An 18138-nucleotide genomic window follows, 5' to 3' on the forward strand; every position below is an offset into this window, starting at 1 on the left:
TTTTTTTTTTTGTTCCTAAAATGAGTCACCCTTTCAGCTGCTAGCAAAGAATCTAACTTTCCCTACATAGTCTCAACATGTTCATGGGCGCGACCAAGAGGCGGAGGGCGGGCGGGGGGTGCTTCAATCCGGGCTCCCCAGCGCTCCAGCCTTCCCGCTGCTGCTCAAGCCCAGGAAACCTTGGCACAACAACTGCCCTTCAGCCTGCCTCTTCTTCTGTCCCCGAAGATGGGGGTGGCTGGGCGCGGCGTGACCGGGAGTCCCTTTGGGCGAACCCGGCTTCCCCCCTTTGCTTGTCATGGTAGCTCCTAGCTTCAGAGGCCCGGCCAGCCAGAGAGAGAGAGAGAGGCTGTACAATACTCAGACTCTCTGAGCGCTTTGCAGTGTCAGCTGCTGCCAAGAGGCAACTGGAAGAAAGATCGGTGGGGGGGCTAGATGCATGCTTTTTAAAATTCTATTTTATTACATATAGAGCTATATAGCTTTGATTCTCCCTCTGCAAAGTTTTGCTGCTTGCAGTTCCCCGCAGCCCTGGAGGAAACTACAAAGGATTCCTAGTGGGGGGGATCCCTCCCCAGAATTGGAGGAAGGGGATTCTGGTTTTGTTTTTTTGTTTTAAAATATTTTATTGCTGTGTATTTTTCTTGGGAGGAGCCGCCCGAATCTTGAGATTTCCTCCCCCTCTAGAAGCTGGCAACATCTCGACGAAGGAGGAATGAACGCAGTGGGGAAAGAGGAAGGATCTTGATTTGGATTTTATTTTATTTTCTTAAAGAAGAGTTATAGAGATAAGATTTATTCGTTTTATTAAAAAATAAGCAGAAGAGAATTGCGGGGGCGAGTAATCGGGAGAAGCGAGAAAGAAGAGATCCCCCAGCGACCCGCCCCTCCAAAAAAAAGAAGCCACCATGGAGAAGAGGGAGGAGATGGGGAAGGCCACCGAGAGGGTGAAGCAACAGCCGGGTGATACTCAAGGTAAATATTTGCTCCGCCAAGAAGCCTTTTTTCCAAGGGTGATGTTGCAGATCGTTGTGGGTCTGCCTGCCTGCCTGGCTGCTCGCTGCTTTCCGCGCTCCAGATCTGGAATGCGTGTTGCAGAGAGAGCAGCAAGTTGAGAAGAGCCCTCTCTGATTCCCCCCCCCCTCTCCCCCGCCTGCCCCACCACCCCAGAGAGAGAGAGAGAGAGAGAGAGAGAGAGCGTGAACTCATCGCCTGGCCATTGTGTGTGTCTGTGGGGCTGGCTTCGCCTGCGCTGTGGGGGGATGGAGGACGTGGAAGGTTGTGGCAGCTGTTGGGATCTGCAGGGGCCTTGGGGAGGGACGGGGGGAGAGAGGCAGGCTGGGCTTGGAGAGCGGAATGGCCCAGACGGGTGGGGGGGCTCGTAACTTTTTCTGTATTTCTGGGAGGGCATTCACACGCCGTCAAAAGCGGGCTTCTGTCCGGGTCTGGGAGCTGTGTGTGCTCCCAGTTCTCGGCTGTGTGGAAGCAAGGGAGGAGGGAAAGCAGGTTTTCCGCTTCCCTTGCTTCCGCACAATCCCTTCTTCCCAGGTTTTCCTCCTGCCTTGCTTACTGCACAACTGAAAATTGGTAGCACACACAGGGTAGAACACGGTTTTTTTTAATTGTGCGAATGACCTCCATGTCTCCCCATGCCACTAAGGAGGCATTTTCTGGGTTTGTTTGTTTTTGTTTTTGGAGTGGGACTGGGAGTTGGGAAAAGCCCCACCACCACTGATGATGTTTTGCCCTTCCAACTAGGGACCAAGATGAGCATCCCCACACCGTTACTCGGCCTTCCGTGAGTCCTGTTTTGGGATTTATAAATAACCCTCTATCCCAAACCCTACCCAACCCCAGATTGGCATCTCCCAACAGCTGCTTGGGGAGAGAACCCAGCCCTCAGAACACCTGCCCCTTTCATCTGACCTTGGGGGTCACCCTCCTGCTTGGCCAGGGCTCCAAGACTGGCCTGGCCTGGAGTCTGCAGGATTCAGCGTCTATCTCTAGGTCGCTCTTGAAACCAAGCTTGGAGATTTGGATGGCTGGAGCTTGTGAAAAACATTGGGGGGATTTTTTTTTTTTTTTTTTACAAAGGCACATCTCCAGAAACAGAGCTGGCAGCCCTGCTGCCTGGGGTAGCTTCTGAAACCACTGTCCAAGTTCACAGTCTGGCCTAACTGGAAGATGTTCAGGATGAGGCCCCCAAGATGGGCCAAAGGCTTCAGGGCCTGCTTTGCTCAGACAGTTGGAATTCCATGGACAGATGGAGCAGACTGGAAGAGGTTGAGCCAATCCCAGGATGGGCAAACTCTCCTTGCCACTTGCAGGGAAAAGTTGAGGGCTCGTTCTTCAGTGAAAGTTTATGGGTTGGCTTTTGCTCCTGGTAATGGTGGGTGTGTGGGGCAGAGGAGATGCTTCCCTCCAGGGTTCGGCCATGGAACTCTTGCTAGTCAAGTTTGTCACAGTATTCTGCCACATAAATTGTGTATTTTTATATGTATGTGCATGAATTCTCTACCGCAAATTCTTTTTCTCATCTGTGCACGATGGAGTGTGGGTTCAGTTTTTTCTTGGTCTCAGTGTGGCCTTTTTTCTTTCTTTTCTTTTCTTGCTTTCTGGGTCACTTTGGATCTGTGCTTGTTTTCAAGACCGCTTTAAAACCCGGTGTGCTGACTTCAGATGTGTTCTTGGCTTCGAGAGCCTATGAACACTCCAGCTTTTTGTTTTGTTTTGCTTTGTTTTCTGTGGTTGCAGAGATGGGCTTTAAAGTATGGCAGTTTGATGGAAACTAAACAAGCGCACTCTGGTGTTAAGAATCTCATGATTTTCAGTGCCAGCCTTGCAATTTATTTTGGAACAATGGGGCTGTCATTCTTTCCCCCCATTTGCTTAAGGCATAACTGGGTCTTGATCTTTCAATCCTTTACTTGGAAGTAGTTACCTCTTAGGTGGCCTTATGCTTTGGGTTGCTTACAGAAGAGGCACAAAGCAAGAGACGTGGGATTGAAATTTGTTAATTCAAGAATAAAGGCGGAACTGAACATCAAAATAAGGAGGAGCTAGCATAGACTCTCTTGTGTCTGTCTGAATGCAGAGTGAAGTTTAGGGGATGATCCAGTGGAAATTGGGCTAAAGAGAAGGGCTGTTCTTTAGATAACATCCCATTTTTTGTTTTCTGGTCTTGGACCCCAATAATCTAGATAACAGCAACAAGTGATGGGTTAAAGAGTGAAGTACAGTAGAGTGTTCCCTCTAACAGGGATTCCCAGATGTTGTTGACTACAACTCCCAGAATCCACAAGCAAAAGCCACGATAGCTGGGAATTCGGGGAGTTGTAGTCAACAACATCCCTGTTACATTGGTACAGTATAGCTGGTTTCTGGCTTGTGCGCAACACACTTGGGAGAGACATTCCTGAAGTGGTCTTATTTTCGGCCCTAGTGGCTTCTGCCAAGTAACCGGTGACTCTCAAGCACAGATTGGGAAAAAGTAAGGACAGGAGCCACCAACCCAGTTAGGCAGTTGATGCAACCAATTTTGGCTTCAGCTGTACAGGGAGGGAGAGGGAGAATGCACTGGAGACTCTGTTGGAGACTCTGTTGGAGATAAAGACTCCAGCAAGTGAGCTTGTTTTGATGGGGTGGGGTGGGACGGGGAGTGTGTGTGTGTGTGTGTGTGTGTGTGTGTAAAACTAAAAGGGCAAGGTGGCTCAGAATCAAAGCAGAAAGAAGGATACACACTCATTGAAATAAAATCTGAGCAAGACCCCACGTTATACATCTAGGCCAGGGTGGCCAACTTGAGACACTCCTGGACTACCATCCACCACCCTCAAGCCACAATTGCAACTGGGGATGATGGGAGTTGAGGGCAATTGTGCCTGTGGATAATGGGAGTTGTAGTCCAGCAACAGCTGTAGAGCCTCAGGTTGTCCACACGCAATCTAGGCCAACAGTATTGTTTGGATGGGGAGACAGTGAGGTCACTCATACAGTCAAAAGCTGTTTTCTACCTGGGTTTGGGAGCTGGGTGTGCTCCCAGTTTGGGGTTGTGTGGAAGCAAGGCAGAAGAAAAAGCTACCCAAGTTTTCCTCCTACCTTGCTTCCGTAAAACCAAAAATTGGGACCACACACAGCTCCCAAACCCAGGAAGAACGCCGTTTTTGATTGTGTGAATAACCTCAGTATTTACATTAGGGAGGTTTTGCTGCAGTTTCCTATTTATTTGTTTATTTACCATATGTCTCTGGGCAGTTCACAACAAAATAAAAACAGAAAGTAATACATTAGTTAAAACAAAAACAAAAAGTTTAAAACATTACAACAATTTAAAAACTTTAAACCAATATTTTAAAACAACATTAAAACCATGAAAACAATATTAATTAAAAGCCTGGGTTAACAAATGTGTCTTTAAATACTTTCTAAAAGCTGCCAGAGATGGGGAGACTCTTATTTTACTAGGGAGCGCATTCCTAGGTTCCGTGTAAATTCCTCAGCTTCTGATGTGCAATTTATGGTGGCTGGGGATGATGGGAATTGTAGTCCGACAGCGTTTGAGAACTCCTGCCTTCAGGAGAGTTCCATGGTGTGTGTGTGTGTTTAAAACTTTAAAACATTAAAACTTGCAGGCCTGGAATTTGGAGAAAGGCCATTACACTCAGCTAGGGAAAGAGACTTGATGCTCTTCTCTTATTTAAGCATGTATTTATTCATTTATTAAATAAATCTTGTCCGCCTCTCCAACCCACTGCTGCTCAGGGTGGCATACAATTATAAATGAGAAAGAACAAACATAAAAACAGCCAGGCGGCCAGCAAAAGTGGCAGGCAACGATCCACAAGGAGACCCCGTCAAAAAACCCAATTGAAAATGCCTCTCAAAAACTGCTTTATCTCCCCACACACACACACGCTGCCCAAGGGAGGCTGTTTGACAGGAGGCCCCCTTAGGTCTAATTTGATTCTCTTTCAAGTGCCTGTGAGTGTTCACATGACCTTGGCGAGACCGCTTCGTCCAGTGGAGCCAGCATATGGCGTTCCAAACAGTGTCCTGAGTGAGCAACACTGCACATGCTTCAGCTGCATGTGCAGCTGCATCGGCGCTTTCTTGGCTTGAATTGTGTCCATGTGCTCTGTGCAGGTTTCGCTACCGCTGTGCAACTGGACGGCCGTGGCAGGGTACAATGAGCATGAGGCCAAACTTGTCCCCTCAGGTGGGCAGCCATGTTGCTGCATGCTGGCTTCCCACAGCTTTGTGAAATGGTTTGTGGCATGTGAAACCAGATTAGCCATCACAGATAATCCTGCCTTCCCTGTCAGGTTGGCCTGTATGATTTGTCAGCTCTGTGTTATCCATACGTAATATCTTTAGGTAGGTGAATATCTGAAGAAACATCTTACCTAAAACAAGTTGTTCTGCTAAGAACTAATCTCCCTATTTTCCTTTCACTATAATCTTAATTGATAATTACCATCCTCACAAGTTTGCCCATTTGCACCTCAAACGTTCATGCGTCCGCCATCTTGAATCGGGGTGGATGACATCATCGTAAACTACACCATTGAGGTGTCCCTAGATGTCACTCACTATAGCTATACCAAATCTGATTCAAATCGGTTTGTCAAGTCCACAAGTTAGCCCACTTGCACCTCAAATATTCAAGCACCCGCCATTTTGAATCGGGGTGGATGACATCATCATGAGCTATGCCATTGAGGTGCCCTATGTGTTCCTACAACAGTACCCAATTGGGTTCATAGTGGACTAAGCATTGCGAAGTTGATAGGGACACACACAGAGACACGGAATGCAAGGTGATCTCCTAAATTTACTCTGCTTAAGGAAAGTAAGATTAAAAGGTGTGAAGCGGTCTGCCCTCAGTTGGGCCTAGCCCTCAAAGTAACCAGCTTTTGTATCAGGCCTAGCCTCTGGACTCTAGCTTGTCTTTGACCTCCATCCATTCCTAGTCCATAATTTCAGGCTGTGCATCCTACCCTCATCTGTAAGCCTGTTCATCCAAGTGGGTGTTTACTTGCTTTAGAGAGACAAGTCCTTTCCCGATGTTACACTATACATGCAAACAGGTGCTTGTGCAGATGTACATGTGTGAATGACTGCATACATTATTTATTTATTTATTTATGTGTGTATTGCTTCCAGGATGGGGCCTTCCCGATTCAACCCGAGCGGGATCTAAAATGAACTGAGCAGACATTAAGAAATGCGTGAGCATGCACACGCCTTAGAGGGATCACTGGAGGGGGCTGTTCCCACCATGTAGTGGGCTGCACTTTGCCCAATGCCAGGGGGCTCCTCTAAGGGAGAAGGCGCCCTCTGAAACCCCTGCGGCATCTTGGAAGGTGTGCATGGAGTGCTGGGAAGTGTAGCCTTGCTCTACATTTTCCCCACAGAGGCCCTAACAGAGAGCTGGGCGCTAAAGAGGACATATATTAAATGAGTATAAAGCAGCAAAGCACCTGTGCGCACCTGTGTTTAAAGTTATGTAGCCACCTAATGGCGCAGCAGGGAAATGGCTTGACTAGCAACCCAGAGGTTGCCGGTTTGAGTCCCTGCTGGTGTTTCCCAGACTATGGGAAACACCTCTATCGGGCAGCAGCAATATAGGAAGGTGCTGAAAGGCATCATCTCATACTGCGCCGGAGGAGGCAATGGTCAACCCCTCCTGTAACCTGCCAGAGACAACCCCAGGGATCTGTAGGCGCCAGGAGTTGACTCCGACTCGACGGCACAACTTTACTTTAGTCAGCTTCTAAAGAATAAGGATCAGAAACCCCATCAGTTTGGACCAGGGATGGTTTCTGACTAGCTACCCCAAGGGCCCTCAAATGTGGGTCCCCAGCTGTTGTTGACTGCAACTCTCACCGTTCTCGGCCACAATGGCCAAAGACCATTGTGGTTGGGGATGATGGGTGTTGTAGTCTATCTGGGAACCCATGTTTGAGGGCCCTTGAGCTAGAGAGTCAGTCTCTCTCTCTCACTCACACACTCACACAAAGGAGGAAGTATCACTGAAGGGAGGAGAACTGGTTTTGAGGTAGCAAGCATAAGTTGCCCCCTTTGCTAAGCAGGGCCTGCCCTGGTTTGCATTTGAATGGGAGACTACATGTGAACACTGTAAGATATTTCCTTGAGGGGATGGGGCTGCTCTAGAGGGAAAAGAAAGTTCCAAGTTCCCTCCCTGGCATCCCCAAGATAGGGTTAAGAGAGACTCCTACCTACAACCTTGGAGGAGCTGCTGCCAGTCAGTGTAGACAATACAATGAGCTAGATGGACCACTGGTCTTACTTAGTAGAAGACCGCTTCCTATGTTCCCGTGTAGGGATGTGGCCCCTGCAGCCACCCCCCCCCCAATTTGGTTCCAGCTGCATGACCTGCCTGGCAGAAAGGTTACAAGGCCCCCAACAAATTGGACACAGTCTGTTCAGGCGGCCTGTCCGCTCTCCCAGAAAACCAGTGTTTGCACTGCAGCTGTCTTTGCACTTTGTTTCATGAGCTCCACCCAGCAGCTCTGCCAGACAGGATGTGGCGAGGAGTGGTTTTGTGGCCCCTCTTGTGGAATGAAGGGCTACAAAGAAGACAGACTCACTCCTCCCAGCAGCCGGCTGCCCCTGATGCAGCCGGGGCTGAGTCACCCCTAGCCTGAGATCATCGAGATCATCGCAGGGATCTGTTGCCGCTTTCCAAAAATGCTTTCCAAAAATGCCGCTTTCCAAAAATGCCTTGGTTTTATTTTTCAACGGTTTGCAAGCAGTCGAAGCTCTGTCCTCCTTGCTCTCTTAGTCGCCTCCTTTCTCAAGCAGAGGATCGATTCTGAGCTCTCCATTGTTTGATGTGGAGCGGGACATTCCTTTCCTTCCTCTTCCGATGTTCTCCAGATGGGGAGGCACCAGCAGTGGCAAGATCTATGCAGCAATCTTCACAGTAGCCAGGCTTTCGCGGATGAGAGTCGCCCAGATGGGAGGGGTTGTCTCGACCAGGAACCCGGCTTTGGTGGGGGTTTGATGCAGAGTCACAGCCGGGTTTGCAGGGATCCCAAGAGGTCATGCAGCCAGCCTTTCTTATAAAGGATTACTTCCCAGCCACTCCTGGAACAGATTAAAGCAGGATCAATGCAAGGCCTCCAGCATCCCTCCAGGGCTGTTGCTGGTCTCTGCCTTTTGTTTTTGTTTTTAGATTGTGACCCCTTTGGGGACAGGGAGCCATTTTATTTATTTGGTAAATTTATTTCCTATACCATGTAGTCTGTAAGTTACCCTTCCCGAGACAAATTTCTGTCTTTAGGAAAGGTAGCCATCCTTGATTATCCTATCTCTCCCTAGTCAGGCGTGTGCTCCCTCCTTTACTCATTTTCTCAAACATCTCATCTGCCTCTTAAGTTTTTGTGATGACGATTTTATCATCAATATACCTCTTAATATAAAATCACATCCTGGGTAATACCTGTGTTTCCCCGAAAATAAGACAGTGTCTTATATTAATTTTAGCCCCCCAAAATGCACTAGGGCAATTAGCAGTACATCAGAAATTACTGCTAGGTCTTACTTTCGGGGTAGGTCTTACTTTCGGGGAAACAGGGTACACCTACTTTCCAAGTTGTTCATATAACTAAGAGCCAAACAGAGGGCCAGACGGTTACCCATGGCCAAACTTCTCTCCTGGGAGTAGAATTTTCCATTGAATTTAAACACATTACAATGTAAACTGACCACGATCATTTCTTCAATATCTCCTACTGATAATCCATAACATTCTGTGTGTCTTTGATTGGTCCGTAGTAATTGTATAAGACTCTTTCTAGCAGCTGTGTTGTCAACACTGGTATATAAAGCCTCCACATCAAAACTTTCCATGTGTTCCCAAAGTGGTTTACATAGATGTAGAGGCTCTACATACGATCTGTGTGTAGTACCTAACCGGGCTCTCCCCACAGACGAGTAGGGAGCTCGCCCTGGGCAGCCAGATCGACTGCCCACACATCTACTGGCTCTGTCATGGAGCCGGTAAGGGCAGCGGGGATCGGGGGTCATCCGGTTCCCGAGAGTCCCAGAACACCCCGCGCAAGTGTGTAGGGCATTCTGGAGAGACCCCCAAGGCCGGAAGGCTTGTTGGAGCCTCCCAGTCGGGTGTCTCCATGTGAGTCGATGCGGTGCGGAGAGCTGGCGACTCACAATTGCCAAAACAGGGTTAGCTGAGCGCTCGCTCTGCTACCCTCGTTTAAGTGGGGGGAATTTAGCGGGCTAATTCCCGACAGGTCCCGGCGGGCTTATTCCCACACGGCTCCCAGTGGTTTTCACAACCCCTCAAATGCAGGCTGGGCTCCCTTAGCCTGCTTTTGAGCGGTTATATGAATAGCCTCATAAACAATCAAACAAATATTCATCGTAAATATTCATCGCCATATAGTCGTGGCAGGGTCTTGAGTACATCTAGTGTGGTTCAATAGCTAGGATGCTAGATTTTTTAACATCAAGAGTTGGGCTCCAGTTCTTCCTCTGCAGTAGGGGATGGGGCTGTAGCTTAGTGTCAGAGCATCAGCGTGGCCTGAAGACGGTCCCCAGCTCAACCGCTGGCATCTCCGGGTAGGGCTGGGAAAACTCCATCTGAAACTCAGGAGCGCCACTGCCAGACAGTGTAGACAGTACTAAGCTGCACTAACCAATGGTGTGGCTCAGGAGAAGGTAATTTGGGATTCCTTTTACAGGTGGGGTCATAGCTCAGAGATAGAGCATATTCAGGAGAACCCTCGTATTTGTGGGATTCCGTTCTCCGCTGCTACTGCGGATATGGAAACTGCAGATACAGAGCCCTTGGGGCTGTGGAATCGCAGGGACGGGAGGTCGGGGAAATGTTGTTTAAAAGGGCAAAATGGCCCTAAAAATGTGGGGGGAAATGGCCTACCGTGATCCGTGGGTCCCTAGCAGCACAGCAATGCCCCCAATAACAAAAAATTGGACAAACATTGTGGTTTCCCCCCAGGCTTTTTTCTTCAAAAGGAGCCATTTTGAGTCTCCTGATCTCAAAATGACAGCCGGAAATGACCTCAGAGGTCATTTCCGGCCAACCTGCAGATACGTTAAAATGACCAACCTGCGGATACACCACCCCCACAACGTGCGTATACCGAGGTCTGATGCCAATTCCCTGACCACGGAGGCGTGAAACCACTGATATGGAGTTTGCCATTAACAAGGTTCTCCTTTACTTTGCTTGCAGAAGGCCCCAGTTTCAATCCCCGGTAACCCCAGGTAGGGCTGGGAAAGCTGTTTGCCTGAAACCCCGGAGAGCCCCTGCCGGTCAGTGTAGACAATACTGAGCGAGATGCTTTGCGTTGAAGAACAGTCCGTAAAATGTCTTTGGTTATGATGACTTAGATAAGGCAAGGATATTTCATCCAGGTCATATTGGCTAGTGAGCATGCTAGAGTTATGTTAGTGTGTGGTTGGCTTCATTTAGAGCTCTTTGCTCTGCAAACCCTCCATGCTTTCTGCTTTTGCAGCAACATGGCCAAGAACAGGGGTTCCCAACCTGTGGGACTCCAGATGTTGCTGAATCACAACTCCCATTATCCCCAGCTGCCATATATTGTGGCTGGGGAGTTGCAGCTCAGCGGAGGAGCCCCTGTTTTGCCTGCAGAGGCTCCCAGGTTCAGTCCCTGGCATTGCCAGCTGCGGGTGAGAAAGAAGGGCTCCTGCCTGAGGCCTTGGAGGTCCACTGCTGGTCACTGTAGACAGACAGTGCTGAGCTGAATGGACCAATGTTCTGACTCCCATGTTCCTAGGTCTTGGGTCAACAGTGCCAGAGTCAACATTGCTTAAGCCCTTATTCATACATAGCCTCTGGGTTTGCTGGCCAGAATCATAGATTTTGAATGGCACAGAACTATTAAAAGGACAGAAGAATTTGCTTGTTTTTGAGTTACACGGAGTTCTTTAGCCAGCTTTTTCCCCGGCTGATAAATATTTCTGTGTCACTCAGAAGATCACACTGTGCAGGCTCAAAACAGATGTTGGCCCAGGAAATGACACAATGTTTGGTGGTGGTGTCGTCTCCAAACTTCAGTAATTTCTCTGTGTCCAGGAGGGTCTGGAAGGTTTTGGGTTGACTTTTATTATCGAAAGTCCATTTTTTGCCCTTGTGTTTGTGAATGAAAAACGCAGGATTGTCTCTGCCAGATTTTTGTTTAAAGCTACGGTGAGGGAGTCAGTCTGTTGGAATGCTGAGTATTCCAGGGCGGTGATGAGGACCCTGGTTCTGCACAAGTTTTAGCTTAAAAACAGAATGGATTTGGGCTTCCTTTTAGCTCACTTGTTTGTGGTTAGCCAGTGCGGCACAGTGGTTAGAGTGTTGGACTAGTACTGGGGGAGACCTGAGTTCAAATCCCTCTTCAGTCATAAAACTCACTGGGTGGCTCTGGACCATTCACTTCTCTGCCTGACAACCTACCTCACAGGGTTGTTGTGATGATAAACATAACCATGTACACTGCTCTGGGCTCCTTGGAGGAAGAACGGGATATAAATGTAGTAAGCAAATAAATTAACCACATCTGGGGACCCAAGTTTGAGGACCCCTGTCTTAAGACATGGGGCTGTAGCTCAGTGGCAGAGCATCTGTTTTGCCTGCAGAAGGTCCCAGGTTCGATCCCTGGCAGCATCTCCAGAGAGGGCTGGGAAAGACGCCTGTCTTGAAACCTTGGAGAGCTGCTGCTAGTCAGTGTAGGCAATACTGAGCTAGATGGACCAAGGGTCAGACTCAGTATAAGGCAGTGTTCTATATTTCTAATGTGAAGGATCTGCACCCACATCTGCATCAACAGACCCCTTGCAGATGATGAGGACAGCTGTGTCTTGACTGAACTAGATGGACAGCTAGGATGGAGAGCTTCCTGTACCCCTAAACTCAGCTCCTCAACTCTGGGAACCCTTCTCCCCTGGTTCAAAACAAGTGGTGGTCACCTGAAGTCTGTCAGGTGCATCTCTACAGCCTTGATGGGAAAATGCCTCTGTGCATACTCAGAGTGCAGTACCCTTCATAGGAACATAGGAAACTGCCATATACTGAGTCAGACCATTGGTCTATCTAGCTCAGTATTGCCTTCACAGACTGGCAGTGGCTTCTCCAAGGTTGCAGGCAGGAATCTCTCTCAGCCCTATCTTGGAGATGCTGCCAGGGAGGGAACTTGAAACCTTCTGCTCTTCCCAGAGCGGCTCCATCCCCTAAAGGGAATATCTTACAGTGCTCACACTTCTAGTCTCCCATTCATATGCAACCAGGGAGGACCCTGCTTAGCTATGGGGACAAGTCATGCTTGCTACCACAAGACCAGAGTCCATTCACATTGTGGATTCAAGGGCTTTCATTTCAGGGAATGGGGTTCCCTGAGGATTTCCACCTCAAGAGGGCATGGGTTTTAGGCCCTGTATTTTTACAATAGAATATTCTTCCTACTCCAGAAACATGGGAGGCTGCTTTATACTGAGTCAAACCCTTGGTCCATCTAAGCTCAGTATTGTCAACACAGACTGGAAGTGTCTTCTCCAGGTTTGCAAGCAGGAGTCTCTCTCCGCCCTATCTTGGAGATGCTGCCAGGGAGGGAACCTGGGACCTTCTGCAAGCAGGTGCTCTTCCCAGAGCGGCCCCATCCCGTGAGGAGAATATCTTTCCGCCCTCACATGCAGTCTCCCATTCCAATGCAAACACGGACAGGCCCCGCTTAGCAAAGGGGACAATCCATGCTTCCTAGCACAAGTATTGGGATGAGTCGAGTCCTGCCAGTGCCCCTTCCTGGGGGGCCTCCTAAAGCTGCCCTGTCTTTTTTGGTTGGCAGTACTGAGGAGGTAGCAGGTGCCTTGGCACTGTCCTCCTCGGGCGCCCTGGGTCTTTCGGCTGGGATCCAGCTGCAGCCTGACGGAGAACTTGTGATCGGGAGTGACGGGCCTTGCAGGGCATCTCGGGTTCCCTGGCTGCCTCTCTCGCATGTATATTTTAACTGCAGTGTAAGCCAATGCCTGACTCCCACCCGGGCGCTGAAGCCGGCCACTCCTCCGTGCCCGGGCATTGGCACAGAATGGCTCCTGCTTTCCCCTTACACACACACACACACACACACACACACACACACACACACACACACACCAGGCAACCACAGGCTCCTGTCCCTTCTTGATGTGTCTCCAGGGTGCCTGTGTTTGCGTGTGTGTGTGCGCGCACACGCGTGCGGACACACAAATGCACAAAGGATGCTTCAGCCGCATGGCAAATGTCCAATTGGACAGGGCTCGCCCCGGGGCAGTTCCTCTCTTTCTTCAAACCACTCTGGTTGGAGTTTTTGTTTTCTTCGGAGCAATTCTATCCTCCCGCTCCGTCGCTCTCTGGACCACTTCCGCGCAGAGAAGTGCTGTCAGCTGGAAACACACTTTGTGTGTAGGCTTTGTGGAACTGAAATCTTGCGGCGAGGGGGGGGGGAGACGCTTGGGAGAGCTTTCCCCCCTCCATAATAGTGTATCTCAGAGTCGACCATTTTAAGCATGGTTTGCAGAAGTTGATTCAGGTCTGGCAAAAGGAAGTACCTTTTCAGGTCATGAGCTTGTGAAACTCCCTGACTCAAAGGCTCTCAGTCTGGACTCCCCCGTTGTGGTTGGACTACAGCTCCCATCATCCCCTACCATGCTGGCTAGGGGCCCATTATTGGCTGTGGATGATGGGAGTTGTAGTCCAACCACATTTGGGGAGAAGTGTTCCCTCTAACAGGGATTCCAAGATGTTGCGGACTACAACTCCCAGAACCCCCAGCTGCAATGGCTTTTGCTGGGGGGTTATGGGAATTGTAGTCAACAACATCTGGGAATCCCTGTTAGAGGGGACACGGGAGGGGAGCCAAGGTTGTGAACCCTTGCCCTAGTGCAAGATGCCAAGATGGACACTCACATTGGTGGCTTTTATTAAAAGGAGGATAGATTCTTCAATGTCTGATAGCATTCGATAGTTAGATGGGGCCTCCATGTACACAGGCAGTGTACTGTTTGGACACCAGATTCCGGGAACAAACAGCAAGGATAGTTATTCCGTTTCCCCCCCGCTTGGAAGATGGGCTTGTTCACACAATCATTCGAAATTTGGTTTAATGTGGGTTACCAATGCTAGTGTGATGGTGTGAACCCATGCCAAGGTGGGAATCTTAGGCCATCAACCACCTTGGCGTGGGTTCGTGCAATGCTGGTAACCCACATTAAACCGAGATTCAAATTATTGTGTCAATAAGTCTAATGTTTGACTGAGAAGCTCCCCACCACCACCAAGCAATCTGAGTTAGGCCTTGTTTGCATCTTCAGGTCAGTGAATGATCCTTCCTGGCCCTCAAAATACACAGCCGTCAATAAAATTCTCACAAGGGGTTTAAAATTCTGGATGCCTTTTCCCATGTGTGATGGAGGACAATATCGTACTTGGTGTTTATAAAGCCGAATTGTTTTCCAGACTTCCTCCTTGTTCTTAAATGAACACAGACCAAATCCAGCGACAAGTGAAATGAGTTTTACTCTTCAGACTCCCGTCCCTTTCCCCAACATGCTTGACACTTCTTCTCTGTTCTCAGTGATAAAACGTTTTGCAAGTACTGAAAATAGGCTTTTGATGCTGTTTCAATTTATGCCTTTGGCTCTGCCAACTGTTGAGGCTGTATGGTATTTTAAAAAAAACCACTGAGATTGAATCTCGTTGTAAAAATTTACAATGCAATTCAATCTCAAATCTTACCTTAAAAAAAATCCTAGAGAATTCACAGCCAACTCTTCCCTAGTTTTGGATTTAGTGACCCTACACCCACCCCACTGATCTAAGCCATTTTCGGAGTGGGGTGGTGGCAGGCTTCTGGAGAGCCCCCCCCCCGAACATTTGGAGGCCCCCCAAATGCAGGTTTCTTTTCTTTTTTCCCTTAAAAATATTAAGGGGGTCTTTGCAGCAGGGAGGGGGGCTCCAAAGCCTTTCAGGTCTGGGCTCCAAAATTACCTAGGTGCACCAATGCTTCTGGTGAGCCCCCCCGATGTTTGGAGACCCCCCTCCCTATGCTGAGGACTAGATTTGATCCCCGAAGTCCAGTCCTAAGAGTGCCACTGAGATCAAGCACCAGAAACGCAATTCACCTACCCCATCACATTGCCTCAAATGCAGCATTTTTCAAGAGTCTGTTTGCATGCTAAGCTACTAGTCCTCACGGTTATTTAGCACTGGAGGAGCTGTACACAACCCCCCCGCCTCTTTTAATATGTGCATGAAGACCATGAACCTGGTTTGTTAGCAGAATTTTGCAGCTAAATCCACAAAAGTGACTTTGCTCCCTTCTAAGGACTCAACATCCTTCCTGAAATGAGGCCCACACTCCGGGCGTGGCCTTGCCAATGTCAAGCACAGCCGGCTAGTTGCTTCCTGAATCTTGCAAACAATGCTCTGATTTTCTTGAGTCATCCGGTCCCCAGTTACAGGGAGCTTCCAGGAATCCACCTCTCTTTTCGCCTCTGGCCAGCTCATCAGGAGTGTCTCCTCCGCGCTGTCCGCAGGCTGGCAATTCATCAAGTTGAGCTGCACAGTTAAGCACGCAGCTCCACCTGACGAATGACCAGCCTGCAGGCAGCATGCGAGGCGGGAGAGAGAGGAGCAAACGGAGCTCCAGGAAGCAGAGGCAGCTGCTGTGCCCCCTTTGGCGTGCGCCCCAGCCCTTTAGCCCAAACCGCTCCTGACACCATTTCTGCCCTTAGGAGCTTCCCACCCGCAAACTGAGCAAAGAGGCACCTCACCAACTGGCAATTTGTTTCTGTTTAATAGGGGAAGAGCAACTGGCCCCTTTTCACCCTGCATAGTGCCCCTCCAGTGGCTCTTTGTGGTGTCTGCCATATGTTTCTTTTTAGATTAAACGGGGTGGGGTGGGTGGCTACTAGGGAGAGGGCCTTTTCAGTGGTGGCACCCCGTTTATGGAATAGCCTTCCCCCAGTGAGGCTCACCTGGTGCCGTCACTTTGTTCTTTTAGACACCAGGTGGAGACCTTTCTGTTCACCCAGGCTTTTTAAAATTGGCCTTTTAAAAAATGTTTTTAAATGTTTTGTGTTTTTGTTTTGTGTTATAAAGCACAAGTCATGTGTTTTTATTGGCTGTTTTTGTTGTGAGCCACCCAGAGAACAATTTGTTACGGGGCAGCTAACAAGGTTTTAAAAAATTATTATTATTTCTTGTTGCACAGTCAGACAGATGTTATTGACTAGTTTGTTTTATCCAGACACCGAGTCCTTCCCAAGGACCTGGGATGCCAGAATTTTGTTATCAATGTTGTTGTTGTTATAGGTATCACTGCAAAATGTAGGTATGTTGTTATAGGTATCACTGCAAAACTTTACTGTTCCCAGTAAAGTTGTTTTTTTGTAACTGGCTGGTGGTGATTTCTGTGGCCCCTATGGTGTTGAGGTGCTCTTCAAGATGTTTTGGAATTGCACCTAGGGTGCCAGTCACCACTAGGATTATTTTGGTCTTCTTCTTCTGCCACAGCCTTTCAATTTCAATTTGTAGATCTTTGTATTTTGTTATTTTTTTCCGTTTCTTTTTCTTCTATTCTGCTATCCCCTGGTATTGCTGTGTCGATTATTTTGACTTGTTTTTCTTTCTTCTCGACTACAGTTATGTCTGGTGTATTGTGTTGCAGATGTTTGTCTGTTTGTAGTCGGAAGTCCCATAATACTTTTACATCTTCATTTTCTACAACTTTTTCAATGTTGTCCCACCAATTTTTGGCTGCAGGTAGCTTGTATTTTTTGCAGATGTTCCAGTGTATCATTGCTGTTGTTGTTGTTAGTATTATTATCCTCTATAATAAGATCCCTTGGTGTGCGCCCGTGTCCTTCTGTGTCTGCGCCCGTGTCTCCCTCGGCCGAGGAAGAAACGGCCGCAGGCACCAGGCGGCCATGTTGGCCGGTTGATCGGCCCGGCCGCAGGAAGGCCAGAGGCGGGGGCCGCGGGACCGGCAGCGGCGGGACTGGCCCTGCCGCGGGGAAAGCTGAGGCGGCGGCGGGTCCAGAACAGCCGCGGGGAGGGGAGCAGCGGCAGCGGCGGGTCCGGCCCAGCCGCGGGAAAGGAAGAGATGAGTTTTTGCTTTGCTGTTGCTGTTGGTGCTGCCGCCGCCGAGGCAAGCAGGCAGCCTTCAACCTGGGGAGACATCGCCACGCGCTCTCACCCTGGAGCTCGCGCTTCTCTTTGTGCTGCCGCCTGGCAAGCAGCTCCAGCGCATCTTCCTCCGCTCCCGGCTCTTCTTCCCTGGGCCTGTCCATGGCGGCGGTTCACCTCCCTCGCCCGGTCGCCAGCGCACAAGCCTACCGTGAGCCCCGCCCGCAGTGTGTGGATACCATAGAGGGCGGAAAGGAGGAGACTCGGGAACAGCGGCTCCTAGGTTTCTCTCGCCATGCTCGGAAAAGCATGCAGAGATCACAAATCTGCAGAGTGGCCCATCCCGATGTCTTGAAAGGCAACTTCTGGGTTCACATGACAAGCATCTCCACGCGGCGGTACTGAGGATGCAGAGGTCTGAACCTGGAGCTCTCGGCACGCAAACCAGGGGGCTCTAGCCCCCTCCAAAGGTAGAGTTGCCCATAGAAATCAATGGAGAAATGAATTCAGCTATGGTTGGTAGGTTCACTACCAAAGAGAAAATGTAGCAGCAAAAACAGGAGGTCTCGCTCTTTCTGACTCATTTCGTGTGGAAAATATGGTTTTTAATTAAGTCTATGGAGCCCATAAAGAATCGTGGTTATTGCCAGCTTTTGTGCCCCGACCGCTCCCCCGGCTTGGCCTCCCCCAGAGAGAGAGAGAGAAGGAAAGAGGGAAAGAGAGAAAGAAAGAAGAAAGGAGGGAGGGAGGGAGAAGGAAGGAAGGAAGGAAGGAAGGAAAGGAGAGAGAGGGACAGAGAAGGAAGGAAGGAAAGAAAGGCTACTAGAGCCCGTTAATTTAACAGGCTGAAAAATACTAGTTGTTATTAGATTGCTCTTCAGGGACAGGATCACCATCTTCTTACTTGTCTACGTAAACCACTTTGAACATCTTAGTTGAAAAGCAGTATGTAAATAAAATAAGGTAGA

General features: G+C 49.1%; 1 protein-coding gene across 4 annotated transcripts in view; it reads left to right on the top strand.

The window, feature by feature from the left end:
• The first annotated feature begins 248 nt into the window (after nt 1–248).
• The window catches only part of MAP7D1 (MAP7 domain containing 1), an 86934-nt gene continuing 69044 nt past the window's right edge, over nt 249–18138 (top strand). For 2 of the 4 annotated variants that reach the window (XM_053268350.1, XM_053268353.1), the window contains exon 1: nt 250–975. In XM_053268350.1, the coding sequence (XP_053124325.1) occupies nt 909–975 (67 nt within the window). In that variant the 5' untranslated portion in view covers nt 250–908. Of the gene's footprint in view, nt 976–18138 lie in introns of all 4 variants that reach the window. The other 2 variants (XM_053268351.1, XM_053268352.1) reach the window with 2 other exon arrangements.

Source organism: Hemicordylus capensis, chromosome 7 (genome assembly GCF_027244095.1).
Source record: "Hemicordylus capensis ecotype Gifberg chromosome 7, rHemCap1.1.pri, whole genome shotgun sequence".
Lineage (NCBI taxonomy): Eukaryota > Metazoa > Chordata > Lepidosauria > Squamata > Cordylidae > Hemicordylus > Hemicordylus capensis.